The sequence below is a fragment of the Buteo buteo genome, chromosome 9 (assembly GCF_964188355.1).
Source record: "Buteo buteo chromosome 9, bButBut1.hap1.1, whole genome shotgun sequence".
NCBI classification, from domain to species: domain Eukaryota; kingdom Metazoa; phylum Chordata; class Aves; order Accipitriformes; family Accipitridae; genus Buteo; species Buteo buteo.
The window spans coordinates 30,577,809-30,600,905 of NC_134179.1; the positions used below are offsets into that span (position 1 = coordinate 30,577,809).

The 23,097-nt window shown below is 41.5% G+C and overlaps 1 protein-coding gene across 6 annotated transcripts in view; it reads right to left on the reverse strand.

Annotated features, from left to right (window-relative positions):
- TIAM2 (TIAM Rac1 associated GEF 2) overlaps positions 1 to 23,097 on the reverse strand; it is a 175,320-nt gene that overhangs the window by 69,723 nt on the left and 82,500 nt on the right. For all 6 annotated transcript variants that reach the window (XM_075035945.1, XM_075035948.1, XM_075035942.1 and 3 more), the window contains 5 exons: positions 22,845 to 22,956; positions 20,585 to 21,784; positions 14,265 to 14,700; positions 9,022 to 9,194; positions 7,754 to 7,978 (listed from right to left, as the gene is read on the reverse strand). In XM_075035945.1, the coding sequence (XP_074892046.1) occupies positions 7,754 to 7,978; positions 9,022 to 9,194; positions 14,265 to 14,700; positions 20,585 to 21,778 (2,028 nt within the window). In that variant the 5' untranslated portion in view covers positions 21,779 to 21,784; positions 22,845 to 22,956. The remainder of the gene's footprint in view (positions 1 to 7,753; positions 7,979 to 9,021; positions 9,195 to 14,264; positions 14,701 to 20,584; positions 21,785 to 22,844; positions 22,957 to 23,097) is intronic.

The following is a 23,097-nucleotide window of genomic DNA, read 5'->3' on the forward strand; positions in this document are numbered from 1 at the left end:
CTAAGCCCTTTAAACTATGATAATTCTTCCTAAAGATTTATATTCTTGAAGACTAAATGGGGGAAGCACACAAATAAAAAAGCAACAACTTCAAAGCACAGTATGACCTGGTCCATGAAGTTAATTTACAGCCTGCAGACTAGCTGCTGCGATCCTTATTCTGCTATTGTGCGAGGCAAAACTCTGTCCCACGTGGGAGGACTGCCCGGAAGACGGCTCAGGGACTTAACTTCTTCACGCACAGACAAAACGGCCCTTTGAAATCTGCTCGAAAGCAAACAGGAAAAAGTGGATGCACCAGACAGCCGCGAGAGCAGGAACGGGTGACAAAGGCTAACAGCAGCATGAAGCGAGTCTGCAAAGAGATAAGAGGTACGGCCCGACGTGAGGCACGCCAAAACACGTGAGCACACGTGAAACACTCCCCGCGTGCCCTCCTCAGCTGTTGTGCTTGCCTGCACCGCCAGCTACAGCACCCGGGGCATCCAAAACCATCCTCTCTTAGTCACTGCTTCAAAACCTCTGTGTCAATTTCTCGGAAAAGCCTTTGGTGCTTTTCCTAGAGGAAAGGAAGGATGTCATTCTCGGTACAGGCAAATGTTAGGCAAGAATTTCTAGGTTTAGTGGCAGCAGGAGAGAGCCTGGGAGAAAGGCAAGGAGGGGCCACCCAAATAAATTTATTCAGCCTAGCATGATCCCTGTAAGGTAGAGAGAAAGAGGAGGCTGTGGCAGAGAGATAGAAAGCAGTAAAATGTGGTAAGCCTTAAGAATTAGGGCCGTGAATTAATTAGCCTGGGCCACCAGGAGAACTCATGCAAGAGAGCCTGGTGCAGGGACAAGACACTAATTACATGGGGAGTGCTAAGTGAGGGGACGAGCTTTTGCATCAGAGACTTAGTTCAGGAATGAGTTTTTAAGAGTAATGATAATTTTCAGAACACAAATAGCCAATCCTCCTCCACGCTAGTGAAGCATCTATTCAGACACTAAGAAACAATAGTAAATTAATTGCATTTTAAATCACACAAGCAGATGAGCTAAAGGAAGATACTTGAAAGCGGATCTCTGTTAATTCAATAACCCTGCTAAGTTTTCTATAGGTAACTCTAAAGTGGTAGCTTGGAAAAGGCAAGGGGTAAATACATTCAGACCAGACAATAGAGACCAGTGGTTTCCAGCAGGTGACATGAGGACCCATAGTTCCTACATGCTATACAGTTCTTCCTGCAGGTGACATTTCTAGTGGCACCTTCACCCCCACTCGAACATGCTTAGGGTTTGCAGACTGTAAAAGGGAGGGCCCCGACAGTCCCAGCGAAGGCAGTGCCAGCAGTGTGGCTCAGGGATGGTCCTGGACTCCTCACCCTTCTTACATCACAGAGCAAACAGCATCTTTTGGGGGGCTGGGGAAGGACTGTCTCATTTTCAAATACCTGTTCTGTAGAAAGTAAGAAGAGCTCAGTGTAATAAAACGCAAACCAGTATGTGAACGGTGGAAAGCAGTGCCAGAAATGACACAGTTATCAACTTGAGGTAGCAATACTTCAAGGACCCAGAGGAAGGGTGGAAGAAACTTCCTGGACAGCTCACCTGATAACAAAATACCAGTTTCCCACTTGGCACTTATTTAAGGCAGTGCAAAAGAAAAGATGCACAGGGAGGAGGACCTTCTCTCAGTGCTTAAGCCTTTAAAACTGACTGGATTTAGTAATAGTTCTTATACCACATAGAAACATGAGCTACTCACTGACACAATTCACTATCTATAGCAGTGAAAAATTCAGAATTTTCCCCTACGCAACATCTTCTTCCCAGATGGAAAGTGTCTCTGCAAGCTGATGTAGGGAACTTTATGGATTTAAAAGAAACTTCTGCTGCTGCTTCATATGAACAGCTTTTCAACCACATTACAAACACCACCAAACCCTTTGCATTCCAGTCCCTGGTTCTCAGACACAATTCATATTGTACCCATCTGGATAAATGAGTCACTTGGTTTCTGGGGACAAGGAAAAGGTTTCTATTGTCATTATTTCCTAAAGAGAACTCGAAGAAGCAAAAACATCACTCTCCCAGAAATTCCATTACTATAAAGGACACTACAGAGACACTGTCATAACTTTTAGCTCAAAGAAATAAAAACGGGAACATAATAGAGCACAACAAAAATTATGTACAATTAGCAATACCCTTCATTCTTCATTCTGCCTAGTGACTTAAAAAACGGTTAAGAAAACTTCCTGAAATAACAAGAAAATAGGAGGTTTTTTTACAATAAATGCCATCTTTCTGCTTGTTTTGGAAGGATAGAATTTTCATCATTTCTCACCAAAACAGACAGAGGAAATCTTATTCCCAATAGCACTGATAGCACAAAAGTGCACCCACGTGTACCCAATTTTCATTCTTGTCAATAATCTGATAGAAATTTGCAGTACAATGTGTATGTCTATAAGCTAGGGATGTAATTAAGAAAGCCACCGAATCTCATTATCCAGCTGTCCTTCCCCAAAACCCAGAAGACCAGCCCTTTCTGCACATGCTCCCCCACCAGCTTCATCGTATGAGACGGTGTTATGTAACTCCACATTGAGTAATAGGTTATTAATTTTTCATTATTTTATACTAAATCTTTGTGAAACAAAGATAGAAAATTCACCCATCTGCAAAACTGTAATTACAGCGGTGAGGAGAATGGACATGACCTTCCCTAACTTTCTGGCTGCCTACTCACTTCATTCCTTAGTGACAGCCTACTACTATTAAAGAGAAGGATTTTGCTAATGATGTAGGGAGAGACAATCCTACACTGAAGAGTGGCACCTGAAAAGAAATTGTACTGAACCTCTTGGAAAGCAGAGCTCTGCTCTAGCCAGTTGAAAGTTCGCCCAAACTGAAGACCTGTTCTAACAAGTTTAGATAATGTTTTTTAGTTTAGGAGGGTATGGAAGAAAAAAAAAAAAAATGGGTGCATCGCAATTCAAGTTTAATTCCTATGTGGCAAAACTGGCAAGTGTTAGTGAAGTTCCCTAAAAAGATTCTCTTTGAGTGTTGTTATTGTGAATTTTCATCTGAATGTCAGACAATGTTTCATCAGATGCTTTATAGAAAATTAAGACATGAAATCTGAGCTTTGGGGAGCCTGAAGAATAAAATTCCTAAAACTATGCCAATCATCTTCCTATAATTGTGAGAGAAAAGGGAAAGAGTCAGATACATTTTAAACAAAAAAAAGTACTGAAGTTATGGTCTGTGTAGAAAGCCAAAGACCACTACAGAGAAGAAAGAAAGGTACTAATGGATTTAATGACTACCACCTTACTGATCCCCTTATTTTTTTATGGCAACGAACTACTTTTAGTTGGAGGACACATATGAAAACATCCATAAAAACTACCTCCAAGCATGTTCTTCTCATTAATGCCTCATCATTTCAGTGCCTGCAAGTAAATACCTATGTTCATAACCCATCTGATCAGTAAGTTAAGTATCATATGCACAGAAAACATGAATCACATCAGAAACCTCTGAATAGGTTGGAAAACACGATTATACCAACATATTAAAATTTGAAGAGAAAAACCCAGAATTCTTTCAAGTAACTATTATTTATATTATTGGTCTAAAATGAGACAACAGAATAGACATATATACCAAGTACATAAAGAAGTACACCCAGAGCTGTGGTGCCTTCACTGTGAGGTAGATTTTCCATCCTATTAAAACCACTTCTACAGGTACAGACAGCCCTACTTTTGACTTAATGTGCAACATTTTGTTAAAAGAGCTCTAAATAAATGCTAATAATCCTTTTCACTAACTTCATTAGCAGTTAGACAGGGCTTCATAATCATGGCAAACACTGTGATTTCTCCACCAGGTTAAACAGCTAGGAAAACTAAAACGTTTTTAAAGACGGGCTTTGAAATTCGTCTCTGCGCCAGGGGATTTTCAAAGTTGCTACCTTTCATCCTAATTCTCTTCAGGGGAGAAGTTACACCCTGGAGGAATACCACCACCCACAACATATTTATTGCATATAGTAATAAAAACACACGTGGCTATAGGTAGTACCTGCAGGCTTGGGATTTCCAGCCATGCCACCAGTGCCCTACTGGGACTGGCTGCTCTATGTACACTGCTCTCACAGATGCTTCACTGATCTCTTCTAAACTGCCCAAGGATACCAATAGCTATGTGAAGGGCTCCCATTTTCTCTTAAACAGTTACTAAGTCTATCATTATTATTGGACCAGTGAACCCAGATAGAAAGAATCCCTGATCTAGGCCACAAGGCTGAAGACATTTCTCAACCAGTTTGATAGCATCAAGTCTCTAAAACAATAATTTCTCTAGAAAACCAACATTTTCCTTATTTTTTTGCTTGCACTTCTGTTTAGCACTAGCTTTATCAATTGCTAGCTTGCAAATCCACCAAATTTAGAAGATAGTATCAAGATGCACTTCTCCAGTCCATTTGCTGGACACCAAAAAGAAACACATATGTACATTAAAATACCTATAGCAATTTTAGAAGTCCAAGTTTCCTTACTGCAACTGCCTTTCAGGTGATGGTAACTGCGAAAGAAGTAAAGGTTTTCTTTGCTTGTAAAGCCCTGTGAATTACTGAGTCTTCAGCAGAGAAGTACTGGTTTTAAATCAATACAGATGTGAAAGAAAATAGAAAGTTGAGGTAGGGTGGTTGCTTTTTAGAGGAAGAGGAAGGAAAAGGAGAAAGGATACAGAAATCACAGTTTCCAAGATAATTCCCCAGCAGAAGTAAATTAAGACTGTGCCTCTTCTTTCTACATAAAAAATCACCGTGGTCCTTCTGAAGTAAATCACATTATTTCCACTGACTTCCCAAAATGTATCACCAGTGAAGTTTTCCAGCACTGAGTATAGGGCATGCTTATAAACTCCAGTATTGACAACACAATATACTTCAGCATGGAGGAATCATAACTGCCACATGATTGAAAACACCAGATTTACACAAAACCAAACCCAGAATTTATATTCCTCTTGTTACTCAGAGTGGGCAAAAGACAACTAAACAACCACAGTTACTAAACAACTAAGCTACATACATGCAAACTTTTCCCTCAGGAATAATGTTTTTCAAAACTGTTAGCTTCCTAAGTATAGTAAGAATTCTCAGTTACTAATTACATGAAGATTTTTTTTTTTTTTCCTTTGCAAAAGCCAATCTCCGAGACATCAAATCAAAAGATTAGGAACCCAGTTATCGACTGACTCTTGGCTGAAGTGACTTTGCCAACAAACCTCCAGCAATTGTAAGGAAATGTTTTATAGAGATCAAAGGGATCAAGATTGGAGAAAAGGCTCATTATAAATTTATTGTTTGCTAACTAGTAGATGTTTGCACATGATCCATCTCACTCCTTGTCTCACTGGTTTGCCCTCATTCAATGTTTTGAGGCATTCATAGGCAGAAGATTAACAGGAATAAATCTTCTGCAGCCCTAATGATGGATTTCAGTTTTAGCACAACACAGGCAGCTTCTTGCAGGGACTGAGCTGGAAAACAAAGGCAGTCGTTCAGGGACAGAACATCTAATTAGCAGATATTAAGAGAGCATCATCAACACTCTTTAGCTGACTCTAAATAAACTACTAGCATCAGTATCTAATGGGGGGGGGGGTGTAAATTAAGTTAATATACATCATGATTTTTCCTCAGTGCATCACTTGTTTCAAGCACTAGACATCTCTAGAAATCTGTGTAGTCTTCTAAGTCTCAAAACCTACTGCAATAAAAGGATGCTTAACGTTTTTCCTGCTCCATTCACCTCACTAGGCTCTGGACCATGACATATAGTGACCTGGAAATAAATTATGAACACCTGAGCACTCAAAGGGCTTATGAACATCTGCACCACAAATCCCTACACAAACCTGCATACTTTTTGAACTCATATAGCTTCAGACTGAAGTGTGCTACAAGAGCTTGACCGTGTAGTCAGTACCAGTCAGTGTGCCCTTCAAGTTCAAACCAGTATAGTAAGAATTTTAAATATTATAAGCATCAAGTTCCTGAAACTAAAAGTGTTCCACTAACTAAAGAAACATAATTATTCTGTATTGGATCAAAGGAAATAAACTGTGGTTGCTACTCAAGAGGCCATAATGTGCAGCCTAAAGTAATGACAGAGCAACAGCTACTCTGACTGGAAGGGCAGGTAGAGATGGGCTTTCAAATACCAGTCAACGAGTTCAGATTATCAGATGTCTTCTGTTAATGGCCTATTAAAATAAAAGATTCGGCAACCTCAGTCCACAGACCTATTAGGCTAAACTACTAGACGAGTTTAGTATACAAGAGGCCCTGGGTAGTGAGGTCTTTGCCTGAACACTTAGCATGTCTAATTAAAGCATCTTTTGCCAGTTGCTGCCTGCAAAACTGGGGACATGGGCAAGATCTCAACACACCAAAATGTACTTCCATAAGGTTATCACTGGAGTAATTCCCGGTTCACATGCTAGAAGCAAGAGCAGAGTAAGGCTAGAAGTGAGAGCAGACCAAGGCTAGAAGTGAGAGCAGACCCTAGGCACCACCATACAGATAAGGTGAACATTTTCAGTGAGGAACAGTTCTAGCTGCTCATCAACCTGCCCTGACTTTTTGTCTTAGGCATGGCTTGGCTAAAATCCCAAGGTACATACACACCATAAACACTAAACCTTGGGGCGGTTATTCCGGTTTTTGTTTTAAAACAAATCTCTGTGGTGAATCTTCCTCAGCGCTAAACTGTTGCTTTAGCCAAGGTTCAGGCATTCCTACCACCATAATATGAAAACATGAATGATCAGAATAACACATCAGGCGTTCAGAAGCCATACTCAGATTTGCAGGGGGAGGCAATTGATGACTCAGCTCATTTCTTGCTGCAATGAAACAAAATTAGCCTAGACACAAGTTTGGATGCAAACCTTTTGTCTGCTCCAGCCAACATGTTGCCTTTAGCATGTTAGCTCTCTCAAGCTAAGCAGCAATGGGCCTGTGCTTATACTGAGATAAAAATTTCCCAGCATGCAACCAGAGAGTGTTACAAGAAGTGCTGTTAGTGACTAAGTGTCTCCCTTTTCTTTCAGTTGATACTGGTATAATGCTCCAGTGGTACTCACAGCAGTGCTTCTTCACCTAGGATGGAAAACTCCAGTCTTGACTTCTTGTTCTCATTTAGACTCCTACGGGGCTTTTTAAGAAGCCTAGTGGATCCTGGCCTTCTAGTCATGGCTAAATTTCAACTGAAGCACATGGTTTTGTTTGCCTCAGTCCTTCCTCCAATTTTATTTGCATAAAGTACTCTTCACATCCTCCCTTAAGGTGCAGAACAGTATTGCTAAGTACCTATTCTTAAATCTCTACTGCAATTCAATAATAAAATAAATTATTCCCAGAGCATACTGTATATTCTGTGATATGCCATGTAATAGCTAGATATTATTAACAGCTAAGTATATCATAAACCAGTGAAAATTAATTACATTTTTCCAGAAGAGACAAGAAATAGCTTTGTGCTCATAAAACAGATCGGTCTGATCCTCAGCTTTGAGGAGCCCACCTCCCGCGCTGCTCTGGATTGCTGTAGAAACCTGGAAATAATTACAACTACCATGCCAGCTCTCCCCAAGACAATTACTCTCAGGCCTAGAAAGCACAGACAGTCAGAGCCCAAAGCAAGAAATAACGATAAATATGCTCCTGTAAAAATATTGTTTCCAGTACCTGATTCTCTATGGCCTTCCTGTTTTTTGGATCACTAACAATTGAGAGCTGCAACTCTGCCATCTTTTTCATCTTGCCATCCATGTCAATCTTCTGGAAGAGACTCTTAGTTTGATTTTTCAGCAGCCTAACAGTGTCCTCTTTCCCAAGCTTCTTCGCAAAGAGGGAAGCACAGGCTGAATGTATGGCAGTAACCCAGTTTTCCAGATCCGTCTGGCTTGTCGCCTGTGAAAGAAATCAATGGCACAACATTATGAGCAGACAAGAGGGGAAAAAAAAAAAAATTAGCAGCTCTAGGACATGAAGTGCTTGATGGGTTCACTGTGATCTTAGGCCCTTTATCTTAAAATGAGTGAAATAAGGTTTTGTCTTCAAAACTGTGCAAATAAAGGAAGTGTGAGCTTTTCCTGCACTCCATCATGACTTGCCTGCAACCTTCAGCTTCTGCTTCTTAGACCTGCAAGTTCTGAGAGCTCCAGGAGCACAACAGAGCCCCATGAGAGCTGGGAAAGATGTGACTTGCATTCTTCATCCCTCCAATTAACTAAGGTAAAACCCAACAGGTTTCAAAGATAAATCTCCTCTTCTGCAGGTAACAGAGCAACAGAGGTTTTACATGCAAGGTCTGAGGAGAGATGTTTCCTTACTTAAAAATGCCAAGTTAGTGGAGAGAGGACAGCAAGGTAAAGAGAATACATCTGCAAAGTGTCTCTGGAGATATTTACAAGTGCGCCTATGAATCAACATGTTTCTATGCAGGCAGTTGCAAATAATACTGTTCTTTATTAACATTTCCAGTGGTGCAGTTAAGCAGCCAAGATCTTTAGATTATTTTTAGCCTTCTGTTTTGAACACCTTGCTCAAGCAAACTTTCTTTGAGGCCAGCAGATTCAGGGTTGAGCACACCATTCTGTAAGTGTGGAATGCTAATAGATGTGAAAAAACCTGATAATAAAGCTGATTTTCTAGAAACTTGTAACAACCACGTACCAAAAGTGTCTTGCAGATTTGTGATTTTTGTTCTTCTTATTTCTGCACCATAATTGACTGAGCCAACTGGTGTAATATCATATACTTGAAGTCATAGCACACACTTAAATCAATATTATAATAGTATAGTGTAATGGTGTAATTATGCTATTATTTTTATGTCAAGCACGATGTGTGTGTGTGCATGCGTATATACAATCATATACACATGCATGTGCATACTCACAAACACATTCGAAGATGGAAACAACCACAAAGTTACATATGCATACTGTTACCTGAAAGAGGTAGACATCTCCAAAAGAATTGCTGAGACAGAACACGTTTTCTTTCTTGGGATGTTCTGGAACAGACTGAACTATACTGTCTTCTGCAAAAAGGGCATATCGAGGCAAACTGCTCTGTTCCATTGAGTTTCTTCCATAGGTCTCATAAAACAGCAGAGTACAACCTTTGCAGTTCAGAGGGACAAAAAAACATAAGGAGAAGGTAAGTTCTGGATCTCCAATTTGAGGTCTCTTCTATTAATGCTTTTGTCAATTAAGACACCCTTCAGTGACAGGGAACATCAGTTCTGCCCCTCTTTTGAAATAGAGAAAAAAAGTAAGATCTTCTAAAGTGGAAAGTAGGCAAAGTTAATGATGAATTTGTCAATGAAAATTTGGAACAGACTTCTAATAGGGACACAACAAATATCTATGGACTTAAAAAATAAAACAGGATACCTCAACATGGAAGCGCTCAAGGTCAAATTCGATGGGGTTTGAGTAACCTGATCTAATGAAAGATGTCCCTGCCCATGGGAGGGGGGTTGGACTAGATGATCTTTAAAGGTCCTTTCCGACCCAAACCATTCTGTGATTCTATGAATAAACTCAGCCTCTTAAAAAGTCAAAGAGTGTAGAAAAGATTAATTCTTGCTTAGCTAAATTGGCTTTTGTATTTCTTTATTAAATTGAACCAACTATTTCATAACAGCCACCTAAGAAATCTTTGTATTTGTTGAAAAGATTTGCAGAAACTTTTGTCTTCAAACAACACGCTTAGTGAATAAACTTCTCAAATATAAACTGGATTTCCTTGAACCTAGCTCCAAATTGGAGACTAAGACAATTCTGAGTAATTTACAACAGTTTAAAGGGGCTGAATTTGAGCATATCCAGTCTTGTAGATAGTGTAGCATCTAAGGTATGAAACCTGCATCCAGGAAACAAACTTCATCCTTGACAATGACAATCCTGAGTGTAAGAGGAGGAATTACTTCTGGAGGTCAGCAGAGGGGACTTGATCCCAGTCCCCAGCAGTATGACTACATTGCCATGTTGCCTTTGGCAGTAAAGCTGGCTCAAGAAGGGCCTGTCCCCTCCATCCCCACCAGCCTTTCATTCCTGCCCCATGCTATATAATCCACCATCCTCTGAGATGCACCCATTTGCCTGTTCAAGGGGTAACAGACTGAACTGCATTACTAAAATAATCTAGTTATAAACTAGATTTCTCAAGAATTTCTTGGGCTAGTTGTGCATTCAGAGAAAACAAGTAAATAAACCTTACTTTCACCCTGGGAAACGGCAGTTTAATAACAGAGGGTTTGGTGGTTTTTTAATTCACAAGATAAATTAATACTATACTATGGCTGAATGTGTGACCTGGAAGAACTAAGACCAGATACTATAAACACATTTTAAAAACTGAGGATAACCTAAGCAGTTAGAAAAATCTGAGGCTGATGGTGAATTCTCCAGCAAGCCAAACCTTCTCCAAAAGATATGCTCAAATTCATTCAGGAATTTATTTAGAGAAGACCTATGGTTGTATTAGACAGCAAGTCAGACTAAATGATCACAGTGGTCCCTTAGGGGCTAGTAATCCATGAATATATTACTGCTGTAAACCCTATACATACTCAGTAGAGGACTTGAAATTCAGCCAATACAAGGATTGAGTTTGCTAGGACTACAGCATCCTCATCTCTCTAGCCCCCTTTTTGTTGTTGTTTTTCCTACAAAGCAAAGAGGCAGCACAACACAGGGCAGCACCAAAACTGAGATTTTGGGTTGACTTGCTGATTTTCAGGCTGTTGGTGTTTCTCTGTGTGACACACTGTGTGTATGTATGCACATGCAAATATGCCAAGGAAGTGCATATCAAGGGGACATAGCAAAAACTGCAAAACAGAAATGTTTCCTCTGTGGATGCTTTTAAAATAGTTAGGTAAAAACAGAGTTCAACCTTTATTTTAGTAATTCTGTAACATTTATACTTAACACTGTATTAAAAAGCCCAGACACATCAGCCAAAGTCATGTAAATTTGAGGGGAGCTTCCTCAAAGGTAAAATCTGAAATCAGAACCAAAATCAAGGATTTTTGGATTCTTCTGTCCAATAAAGGGAAAAGCTGGGCCTACTAGTGTTTATGGGACACGTTTGCTGTGAAAAGTTATGACATGGAATACACTGGTCCTCATACAGCCCAAATCTAAAGTGTATGAAAAGTGAGACCCATCAGATAGATTTCATCATGTTCTTCAGTGCCAATGAATGTACAAGTCACAAGAAAAAGGGAAATATGTATCGGAGGTTACTGACCAAATCATCTGATGACTGAAAAGTTTTCAAATTAAAGAATCCAATAAATATAAATGCCTTTATACTATTTAAGTGCACTTTTTTCTATTACTGTCCAGAGTGTCTGGCAGGATATTTAGGTAATAGCAAATCCTACAGAGTTGGTCCTATCCTTTCCCCTTAGCAGCCCTCACTTGATCTTCTTTATGACACGGAAACACTTGGAGATCTCTGCAGTTGGAAAAGAAGGATATGGTTTGTTACACTCTGCATATCAGACATGGCACTTCTGTCATCATTTCAACATAACAGGGCAAACTAAACCAACAAAACCAAGTCCCCCTTTTGCATTCAGCAGCAGCAGGACTGTACAACCACCTCCACTTCTGCTTTTTAGGAAAGTGCAAATTAAGTTCTATTTTAAACTCCCGTATTTCCCCTATGTGTTATCAAAAAGGTAACTAAAGATATGTCAGTTTTTATCCTGACAGTTTATATGTACATAAATAAAAAATTTTGAAGGGCATGTGTGTTCAGGTGTATGGAACCCCAGGTATAACTTTGGGTCAAGCCAAGTGAACCCTGGAAGCAGCTACTTTCATAAAATCTGACAGACCCACTGGGACTGATTATCACCCAAGTATTTTTATCAAAACTTGAACTGAAGGGGGAGGGCAATGGGAAAGCAATTTCCCTCATTAAAATAAACTAATTAGACAGGACAGATGTCAAAGAGAGTTCCTCTTGTTAAAGGGTTACTATTCAAGCTCAGGTCTTCATGGCCCTGGAAGCAGAGCAGAGGCCTCAGGACATGTATACTTTGAAGTCTGGCAGGTAACCAGATGGTTATAAGCCTTCTGCGTATTTATAATTAAACACATCTCAACGGAGTGCAAAGAAACATGCTGTTCTCCATTTGCATATGTGGCTATTTTAAGTCATATTTTTAAATATCTTGGCTATTTAAACTTCAAGAACAAATTAAATACACATTTATTCAAAACCCTGTATAAGGGGAACTGAAGCAAGCGCCTTGATCTTGATATAGCATATTATGAAAACAGAACTACGCCTTGATATCCAGACAGGCAAGTTTATTTTGGCATCAGAAGTCTCCATGGGACAATAAAGGTACGAGATCAAGGAAATGAGGAATGTATATTTAAAACAGCTAACAAAGCGGAAGAGATTCTGCACCGTGAATGTATCTAATACTTCTTCTTATAATACAAGTTAATAAAGCTTTTTACAGAGAATTTTATTATTCCTTTTTTATAGCTGGGGAAATTCAGGTAGGAAGAAGGGATGTAACTTGTTTAAGGTCACCAATAAGCCAATTTTATAGCAAAAAACCCGAACACGAAGCACCTAAATTCCTTCCCAGAGCTTCATTATCCCAGAAATGCACAAACTACTAGTATATAATGTATTTCAGTTTAGAGTTTTGATGTGATTGTTTAGAAACTACTTTAATTTTAGAAGAGGCAGATCAAACTCATACTCCATAATGCAAACACATACAATAAGAGGGTGGAATTCAGGTATTGTTTTTCCCTTTGTATACACTGCTTGTAAGCATGAATCATGCTACCTGATGCTCAGGGTAAGTGATTTAAATTGTTAAGACTACCTACATTTTGATCCCTTGATAACAAGTCCCTGAATTATTAGGCAGAATTGCTACAATCTTGCGAGTTTGCTTCTTTTAAATCAGCACTATCAAGGACAACATTCCCAGAATTTGCTGTTTGCTGTTCATTTTTCTTCAAGTCTACACCCATGCAGAATTTTGAAAAGGGCAGCCTGTGGGAAAGTTTGTATTTTCTCTTCTCCAGCCCCAGATATGCTAGGAAATTATTAAGTTTGATCATTTCCTTACTCATTAACTTAGCATTATATTTACTGAAAGGCAAATCCTATGAATGCAATTAAAAAAAAAAAAAAAGCAAGCCTATGAACTCACCCATTAAATTCCTCTTCCTCCCCACAATAGATGTTATTTTCCTTCTCACACTTCCTGACACCCATACACTTCTCGCGGCACACCTACCTCCTTGATTATTCTGAGCAATCAACATGCACCGCGAGCGCAGCGCTGAGCACAGCAATCACACCACAGCCCACCAGCAGCAGCCCCTTTTAAGTGGATTGCCTCCCCACAGGGCTGTTTCACAGCAGGAGCAGCCGGGGAAGACGGGAAGGTGGGCATGCTGAAAGCCAGAAGGGGTTGGTGTTGCAGGGAGTGGGCACGGTGAAAGACTCTCCAGGGAAAGGAGGGAGACTGGCAAGCCCTGCGAGTGGTCCATGGCAGCTGAGCCTCGGGCACCGCAGGGCTTCCCCTGCTGCTGCTTCGGCCTCCTCTGCCCTGAACCGCACACTTTTCTGTGTAAATGCACTAACTTGGGGAGTTCACCTCTTCGCTACGTCATCACCTGAAGCACTGGAAATGGACTGAATATTTTTACATTAACTTACCCCAACTTTAAGTAAACCTCATAGCAGAGCCCAAGGAACTGCGTGCCTGTGACAGGGAACTGGGCACCAGGGACTTCTCCTGATCCTTAAATTTTTACTCCCCCCAAGACAGAGGTGTAACTTCTGTATTTTTCTCAGGTTTGGTTCAATTTGGTCTTTGACCTCCAGACATCCAAAAGCATCTTCTAAACCCCCAATTCTGCATGAGTACAGAAACTGGGAAGTCAGACAAAACAGTTCCTGCTATGGTATGAAACACAAAGCTGCACATGCAAAACCAAAGACATGAGCACCACCTTGTTTCAGTGGGCTGCTTAGGCACATGCTCCACTTTAAGCATGTGGGTGGACCGTGTAAAGTTAGGCATGAATTTCTGATCCCCCTAAACCTGCTAACAGAAACCAGGATGCATGAAGTTCCTGAGACACAATGGAAACAACTGCTGCTGCCAATCCGAAGGAGCAACGCGGTGATTTACCTTTGAGCGTGACCCAGTACTGCTTCCACTTCCGCCGTGTGACCAGCTCCAGCTTCTTCTCCTTCTGCAGGGTCACCAGGGGTTTGAAGAACAGCCACCCTGCCTTGCGCACCACTCCTTGCTCTTTCTCATACAACAAATCCAGCTGCTCCAAGGAGCTCAGGGACTCGCCACTGGAGTCCTCTGTTTCCGATGAGGTCTCAGTGTTCTCCAGGTTTGTCCTGCTCATCTCCAGCTCCCGCATGAAGTTTTCATAAATGTTCTGCCTCAGGGCATCACTGCTGACAGCGTTGGTGGACTCGCTTCTCTGGGACAGGACATGGCTGGAGCCGGGTGACCACAGCAAAGCAGAGAACTGCGATGGTGCCAGCGTGTCCGTGGTGAAGTTGTCCACTCTGCTGTCAAAGGATTCACTCCCATCTTTACACTTTGGCTCCTGTGCAAGAAAGGAATTTGTCAGCAGTCAGTCACTAGAGCTATGATGAAAAGACACACTTCATTTGGCATTTAAATCTGTTTCATGTTTAGCCATGGCCAGTTCCTTCCATCAAGGGCCACCTCTTTTCACCATTACATCACAGGCTTTGCCTCAGCAGCCGCTGACACCATCAGTGCCACCACTCATGGTTTTCTCAACAGAACCCCATTAAACCCTAACCACTAAGTCTGCAAGCTTTGATAACTCAGACACCTGCAAGTAATCGCCAAATTCACTAGTAACTACTGGGGCTTCTACTTGCTGAAACCTGATGGACTCCAGGAGACAACCACATCCTCTGGGCTGAAACCCAGGCACCGCTGCTTACACGCCTGTTTGAGTACAAGTGGGAACAGTGTCACAAGAAGTTTCTTTATTATTACAGGGTTTTCAATACTTTGGTGACACCCCATTTGTGCGAGGCAGCTACGTTTAGCTTCAGCACAGCTAGGCTGATTTTACCTCCACTTTCTATTTGTCATATAAACTGTGCTTAACCAACACAAAAAAGGTCAAAAGTTGAGAATATTTTAAGCTTGTTAGTATTGACCAATTGACAAAAACCTAATGTAACAGAAGATGTGATTTAAAAAAAGACAGACATGCTTGCTGACTGGCACAAACCCAGTCTCCAGACTGCAGACGTGTGTGTTTTCTGACTTGCTGGAAACCCACCGGGAGCTTGACTATCTCATGAAGCACCAATGAGCCTTTCTCCTAAGTGCATTGTGCAGCTTCATCCCTTGTATTGAGAGGGCTGGCCAATTTTATCTGAAATACTCAGGCCTGATGGTATGACTTCAGCTTTGCCTTGTGATAGGGATGCTAACATAGGCCCATTTCTTGCCACTGCTTGTGTGACATGGGACCTTGTTGACAGATTCGGCCTTTTCTTTCTTAAGCCTTTCCCAGTAATGTCCTGACTGCTCCCAACTCTCCCAGGCTCCAGTGATAGACAGGGATTTTCGCACTGCCCAAGATAGAGCTCCTTGGACTAACTTCACTATCGAGAACCATACCATCCATCGTAAGAAGCCATTTATTGTCTTCCCAACTCAAGCGTTGCTGAGCCTACTTAAAAGCAAACAAGATTTAAGAACATACAACACAAAAAACCTGCTGCCTTTTGCAGTAAAAGTGTGAGGGAAGAGAAAAGAAGAGATGGCTGTAAACAATTCAAGAAGTGAAGCTATTACCCTCAGTAATAATAAAGCTATTATACTTTCAAGTTTAGAATGCCTCTCTAAAAGCATTTATTTGTTCATAGACTTCTGTACATGACTAAAGTAAATAAACCTTGGTCTCCTGTGAGCTGCTCTCACCAGCAGCTTTGAAAGCAACTACTATTTTGTTCCTTTGCTTCCTACTTGATGCTCTTCAAAACTGCAGTGGAAAAGCTGTGCTGTGTTTTGATAGCATCAGGACCTCCAGTGCTCAGCCAAGAGCAACAGTGGGATCGCACGCCTTCCCAAGCATCGCCAGACAAACCACTTCTCAAGCAGCAGGACACTGCTGGTTGTGGCCTCACAAAAGCCAACTTGAACTGAAACCCACTTTCTCTTACGGTACATTGAAGTTCGAGTCTGGCTTTTCAGATTACCGTGTCTGGCAACAAGGATCCAATTCTCCTGGTAATGGAGCACCTTCCTCAAACCTTATTGCAGAGTGTTAGTCAGCGTTCTCCAAGAGTAACTCCCTAAACATCAACAGTTTTGCTTTTTATACGGTAAAGGGAGGAAAATCAGGGGAGTGGGGGGAGGAGGTGGGGAAGTAATCACACATGCAATGTGTTTATGCCCACAAAGCAACCGTACAACATGGATCCTACAACTGTGCCAGCCATCTGCAGTTCGGTGGGAAACTGGAAGCTTTCTCCACACTCATTTTAATTATTGTTACTGTATGTGCATGCCAAAATCCTGTATTTTAATTGTTTGACTATTCTCCAGGAACTGCCAGTGTCCTCTAGAAAACATTAACATACAGTTTATTAAGAATATGTAGTTCTTTCAGTCCCAAAGCACTAGTAAGAAAAACAACATGAGACGCATACAGGAGAAGGTATCTGCTGTGAAGGGCCACTACTGGAACAACAAGCATTAATGAAAAGGGTGGGATACAACCTGTCCATGAACAGCCACTAACCACATCCTGTGTTTTCTCCATGCACACAGAAAAGGTAGAAATGAGGAAGTATCAGAGGAGAGTAAATGAACACAGGATCCAAAATGAATATATACACTTCACTATGACAACATCACTTGTATTTCATCTTTTTTAAAGAACAGAATTGGCAGTCACATAGTCTCTGCTGGTCCGCAGGGAGGCTGTCACTGTAGCAGTATCTGGTCACCACTGAAAAGGTCTGACCCAAGTTGCTGCTGCTGGTGGTTTCCCTGCCAGGCAACTTTTTGCTTGTTTTCTCCCTGTTTTATCTAGTGACGACAGAAAACTACCACTGTTTCTGCTCAGCTGCATTCAAGCAGATCTCTCAATGTCTGAGATACACCCTGGAATAGTTATAGATAATGCAAAAGATAAAGTGGCTAAGATACCAATTAGACAAATTGACGCATTAATAATTAGCTGTAAAGAACAGCGTAGGAAACAATGCAGCCTGCTAAATTCATTAGGACCCAAGCTGAAAGTAGAATCTAATAGCAGTTTTCAAGCCAAATAAAGAGGTTGTCTCAATGTACTTTCCTTTTAAATTCTCTTTACACCACACTTCAGGGCTCTGGCTTATAAAGTCAGGAAATTTCAGAAATTATTCCCATAAAGAGGCTATTTACTTCATTGAAGAACCTATCTGCAGCAGCTGTTTCTGGTGGCTGGATTTTCATTTTACACAGCGTTTGCTTATTTTCTCCATCTTATACAGTTGCACACTGAGTTTACACCACCACGTTTAGCAGTGGCTGACTGTGCAAGAAGTCTGCCTAAATTCTGGCCCTAGGTCTCACATGCATCACATACACCTTGCTGCTCACACATAGTATATTGTGGTACAGCATCTCCCCAGTGCTGTTTCAGCAAGGATTAAACTAAATGAGGACATGCCATACAATAGAGTACCAATGATGCATCGAGGGAATGCATTAGGACACCCTCATGCAACGAAAATTGGGTCATGGCACAGAATGACTGCAAGTCTTGACGTGAGACCATTATTGGAAAGGCAAACTCAATTCCAGGATATATCAGATCAAGTCAGACATCAGGAAACATCCAAGTCACTGGACAGGGCACAGCTGAGGGCTCCTCTGGAATATCCCATATCCAAATCTGTTTATAGATGATGTAAAACAGGTGCAGAGGAAGGGTGCCAGAATGAAAAGAAAACAGACTTCCTATCTTAAGACAGAAGACCAAAGAGAGTCTGCATAGCCCCACAAATATGGGCCAAGAAAAGATACCATTTCTGCCTGTAAATAAATCATAACAGATTAAATAATGGGGAAGGATAACTAACGTTGCGGAGGATATTAGCATCAGAAGAAACTGTCCGGGACTATATTTACTCTGCAAATTAGCAAGCATCAGAGTAAGAGGGTTTGGAAACAGCTTTCAAGATGGGGAAAAGCCCACACGATTTTAAGCTGCCATTTGTTCACGAAGGGGATTAAACTCTGCTGCCTTTCTGGTGGCAAGAGACTAGCCTCAGTATCCCAAGACTGTGCCTCTTGGTCCTGTGCCCCCAGGAAGCAGGAGGCTTGGCTGACTTGTTTCCACTGGGGCAGCCAGAGGGACCTATCCACCCAGCCAGCACCGGCGGTTAGGCCTGCTTATAGGGAAATATTCCAGCTTTCACCTACATTCAGCCCAAGTGACTCACAATCAGTTATTAGTAATGTACTGAGGAAGGGACACGATGTTCAGAGCAAAGCATGGAGGCTACAATCGCCATGATGAACAGTCCTATAAACAGGGACCAACTGTCTGACAGATCATAACCATGCATGGTACTTCTGCATTTTTAAGCCAAAGGACCCGGTGAGAGTATAATCGTTACAAAACTACAACACAGCAACGCCCAGAAGAGACAGCAGGTTACTCCAAGCATGCAAGGCAGAAAGGAGCTGACCAAGCCTCACGAGAAAGGCAAAATCATAAAGCATTTGCTACCAATCTTATCATTCCTGTCACTGGATACTTGTCTGATAAAAATCAATGACTAACAATTTCCTATGCCTTTTTCTAAGATATCACCATTTTTGGAACTAGGGCTGATTTCCTTCTACCAGAAACAGATTCTAGCTTTATGCAATCTTGCCAGCCAAATTTCCTTGCTGTGTCTGAAGTCAGTTCACTGCACAGTGAATTCAAAACAGCTATGAATCGTGCACCACAAATACCATTCTGAAAATGTCATAACTAAGTAATACATGGCAAAGATCTGGGATGCAGAGATCGTATGTAAAGCCTGGCTGTAAAATCCAGAACAGCTACGGATGTTGAAACTGGTGAAGAATCCTGGCACAAGGCACTGAGGCTCTTTACTGATTCCAGTTTTTCTGCCTTCTCTTTCACAGCTGAGTAAGAAGGTGAAAAGACAGCATCTGATAAAATACATGAGCACCAACTCACAAAAGTAGTGATCCAGATGAACGGCTTTCATTTTCATTTTCCCAGTATCCTGGTAGCCCTTACCTAGGGATTTACACTGGCAAACCTTACGCTGACCTATTTCTGAGCCTAAAGGTCCATCAGAGTTTTACATTGCAACGACAGATACCTGTTAAGCACAATACCTGTCTCAATTTCCAACACAAGAGTCACCATTTGCTCTACATGCCACATAAAGCATGTGTTATGATCTACTGCTTAGCTGCTGCCTAATTTGCGAAAGTAGGTGTTCCCTTCCCTCTCTGCTCACTTCTGAAGTGGCCAGCACCCCACTGTTGCTGAAAGGGAGCAGATCCTTCATTTAGGGAAGCACAGCGACTTGTATGAAAAACACTATGAAGATTTAAAACCAAAACCAAAAAGAGTCTCTGCCCTCCATCTCAGCTAGTGAACTCAAGTGTAGAAGTCCAGGCACAACCTGGCATTTAAAGAGCCGGTTCTGGGGCCTACAGCTAGAGAGGAGAATTTCATTCCTGACCACAGGCATCCTAAATTCCTGTTAATGGTACATCCCTTCCCTCCCTCTTGCCCTCCTCCCATCTCCTTCTTCACACCACCACCTCCCAGCAAGCCAGATGGCAACTCAAGCTTTTCCATCTGGTAAACTAAGCTGACAAGTAGGAAGGAGGAGGGCACTCCATGCAATGCCTTCAGAAGAGGTGGAGGCAGAACCAGCAGCTCTGGCCAATACTCTACAGTTGGTTGCCTTGCTAGAGGTGGACCGACAGTGAAACCAAAGTGATGAAGCCAGTAATACAAATAGCGAATACCTGCAAAGATATTTATAACATCTTTCTTCTACTGCTCCTTCCACATTCTTTAGATAACGTATGATGATTCATACCATATATATGATATTCAGGTTATATTTTCACAGTTGAAATAAAGAGAAGGCTTAAAAACTTCAAGTCACTTTTTAAGTAATACAATGACTTCAAAAGCTAATTCACTGAGAGATTAGGCTGCAGAGATAGTAGTTAGCTAAGAAGGTGACAAAACAGGAAGGGAAAATTTGCATACGCAAACATATAACTTTTTTTGCTGTTGACATTTCAGACAGCTCCAGGGATGCAATACTTCTCAGGATTCCAAAAATTACTAAATAAGATTGGCAAGTAATTATCCTGCAAGAAAGACAAGCATGATGCAGTCACTACATTTATAAGAGGAATCTACAAACCAACTTTCAGGCACTTAGGCTGAGGTTTGTACATACCTGCAGCTTCCTTTTCTTCCTTGAGAGACTTCCCGTCCAGTCACTGATGCGTCGCATTCGGTTTTTTAATGTATCCTTCTTGGATGCATCCTCACTGAGGGGCTTGGACTTTCTGCATGGGAGTGTGTAGGAAGAGTAATATGCAGGACTTCCCTGCTCTACCCTGGAGGGAACATCAATGTCTGAGGCAAATGAGACACGGTTGCTTAAGCTACCGTGAGTGTCAATATACTCATCAGACAGCCTGATCCCAGGTGGACTGCTTTCCAAATTTGTATCCTTATAGAGATCTCGGAGTGAGGAAAGAGATGAGCTTTGGTTGAAGGACTTCTTGTTGTCACTTGCTGGGAAACTGGCATGAATGCTTGTATCTGGAGTGCTCCTGGTCAAATATGGACCATCCAACTCATTGATATCCCCAGCATTTCCCCAGAGAGAGTCATACCATGAAGACTCGGAGCTGAGGGAGCTTCCTTTACTAGATCGAAGCCTTGAATCAGTAGGCGACAGACGATGGCTTGAAGAACAGTCTGCGCTGGAGTTCCTCCTGATGTCGAGCAGGTTATTCGGCTTAGATTCTAAGGCAGGCGAATACCTCAGCAACTGGACTGGTCCACTGGACTCCTCGGTTGGTACCTTGCTGTTGCTGCTGTTGTGGAACTCGACCCTCAAGCAACCGTCCAGCTTCCCCAGCGTTTTAATGAGAACTTTCGGACTCCTCCTGTCCTCTGATGGGGAGGTTGATGCAAGACTCTCATTCTTTCCGTAGCAATTTAAAATGTGTCCATTGCATTCTCGAGAGGCAGAGTGGTTACTTCCAGCTTGAAGGCCAATATAGTGGAAACCGTTCTCAGGGAAAAACACTGCATTATTTCCTTGGCAGTAGTCCCCCGAGGCATTTGTCCTGTGTTTGGCATGGGCATTGCTTTTAGAAACCTTTGCCACAGTGTCACCGAGTCTAGATGAATAAGGCTGACCACTCTTGAAGTGCGAAAGGCAGCTTCTAGCAAGAGACCTCGATTTGTAGTTTGAGCTGCTACTGGTATGTGTCCATCCATGCATAGAGCAAGACTTTTCATCTTTAGCATGAATGCTGCGAATTTTCAGAGAGCAAGGCTTCTGCTTGGCACCAGCTGTAGCAGCAGCATGATTTTTTGATCCCTGAAGACTGTATTGGCTTTCTGAATTCCCCATTTTCCACTAAATTAAGAAGAGTTTCATTAGAAACAATGGCTAGAAGACAGAATGAAAAGTAACAGAACATTTTTACCCTCTACACAGGAAAGTGCCTTTTTAAAAAATGGTATAAAGCAATTGTTTAAAAAAAGCCATTAAGTGGCCATTTACAACATTAAATTCATAACTGATCTTATTTTAGGGGAAGGCTAGGAAAGCCTATTCTCTGTATGGTTCTCTACCCCATTATAAAGCTGGAATCTAGCTCCATTGAAATCATGTCAACACCTTTCTCCACCCACACCCTTGGCAACATCCTTTTCTTATAACTTACAAAATCTCTGGCTCCCAAGAACAATGGCATAATGAAAGGGAGACAGCAAGATAATCACAACTTAGATGTAAAGTGAGCTGTAGTTTCAGAGAAGTCCCTTCTGCCAGGAGACAAACCCACTGCAGTTTCAGCATGACTGGTTTCTGTGCAACCAAGTGTTGCCTCCATAAACTGTTCAGCAAACCCCAACTTGGTGTTTAAATGGAGTCAATCCAGGAGAAAGGAAAAAAAAAAAACATGCCAAAAAACAACCAAAAAATAACTTGGTTAGTGAATAGCCTCATCTTCCATTACAGCACAAAACTGCATTATGTTCATTCAGCATGGTGCAGTTCGATAGTTCACTTAGTAAAATCTTCTTCAGCTTTTTACTGAATTCACAGTGAACAGCACACACTGGAGCAGTCAAATTGCCCCACTGAGAAGACTGAAGATTTTGGACCTACATAAAGTGTACCCCAAAGTAAAAAAGATGGATCTGTTCTTTTTGTTATTTGGAGTGAATCTCCACTGCTTGTGATTTACAGAAACAACATCAAAGCGCTTTTTTCATCAGCACTATGCTTCTTTGCTCGTCGGATTTGACTATCACTCTTAGGAGAATACACTGCAGCCTCATTAAAATTTTGTGCTTTCACAATGGCTTATTTTGACAATCTTATCTTCTAGAGCTTGTGTATATTTTAACATCCTTACTTCTAGCCCTTAGCACTTTTAGATGAAAAGCATAGTATAAACCAAAGAGCAAACCTGTAGGATCCCTCTTAAACACAGGCACACTTAGCAGTTAGCATGCTCTGCATTGTCTTCGTGGCCAGCTGCTACACTTGCCAAAACAGGGATGGAGTTGCACACGGCCTTCCTAGAAAACACCAAAAAGACAAAATAGGGCGCTCAGTCAAATAGAACTTACGTTTCACTCCAGCTGTAAGCAAAATGAATACCAAAAAACCCAAAATCAGACAGAAGTTACAAATGGAGACGAGAGGTCTGGTTAAGGCGA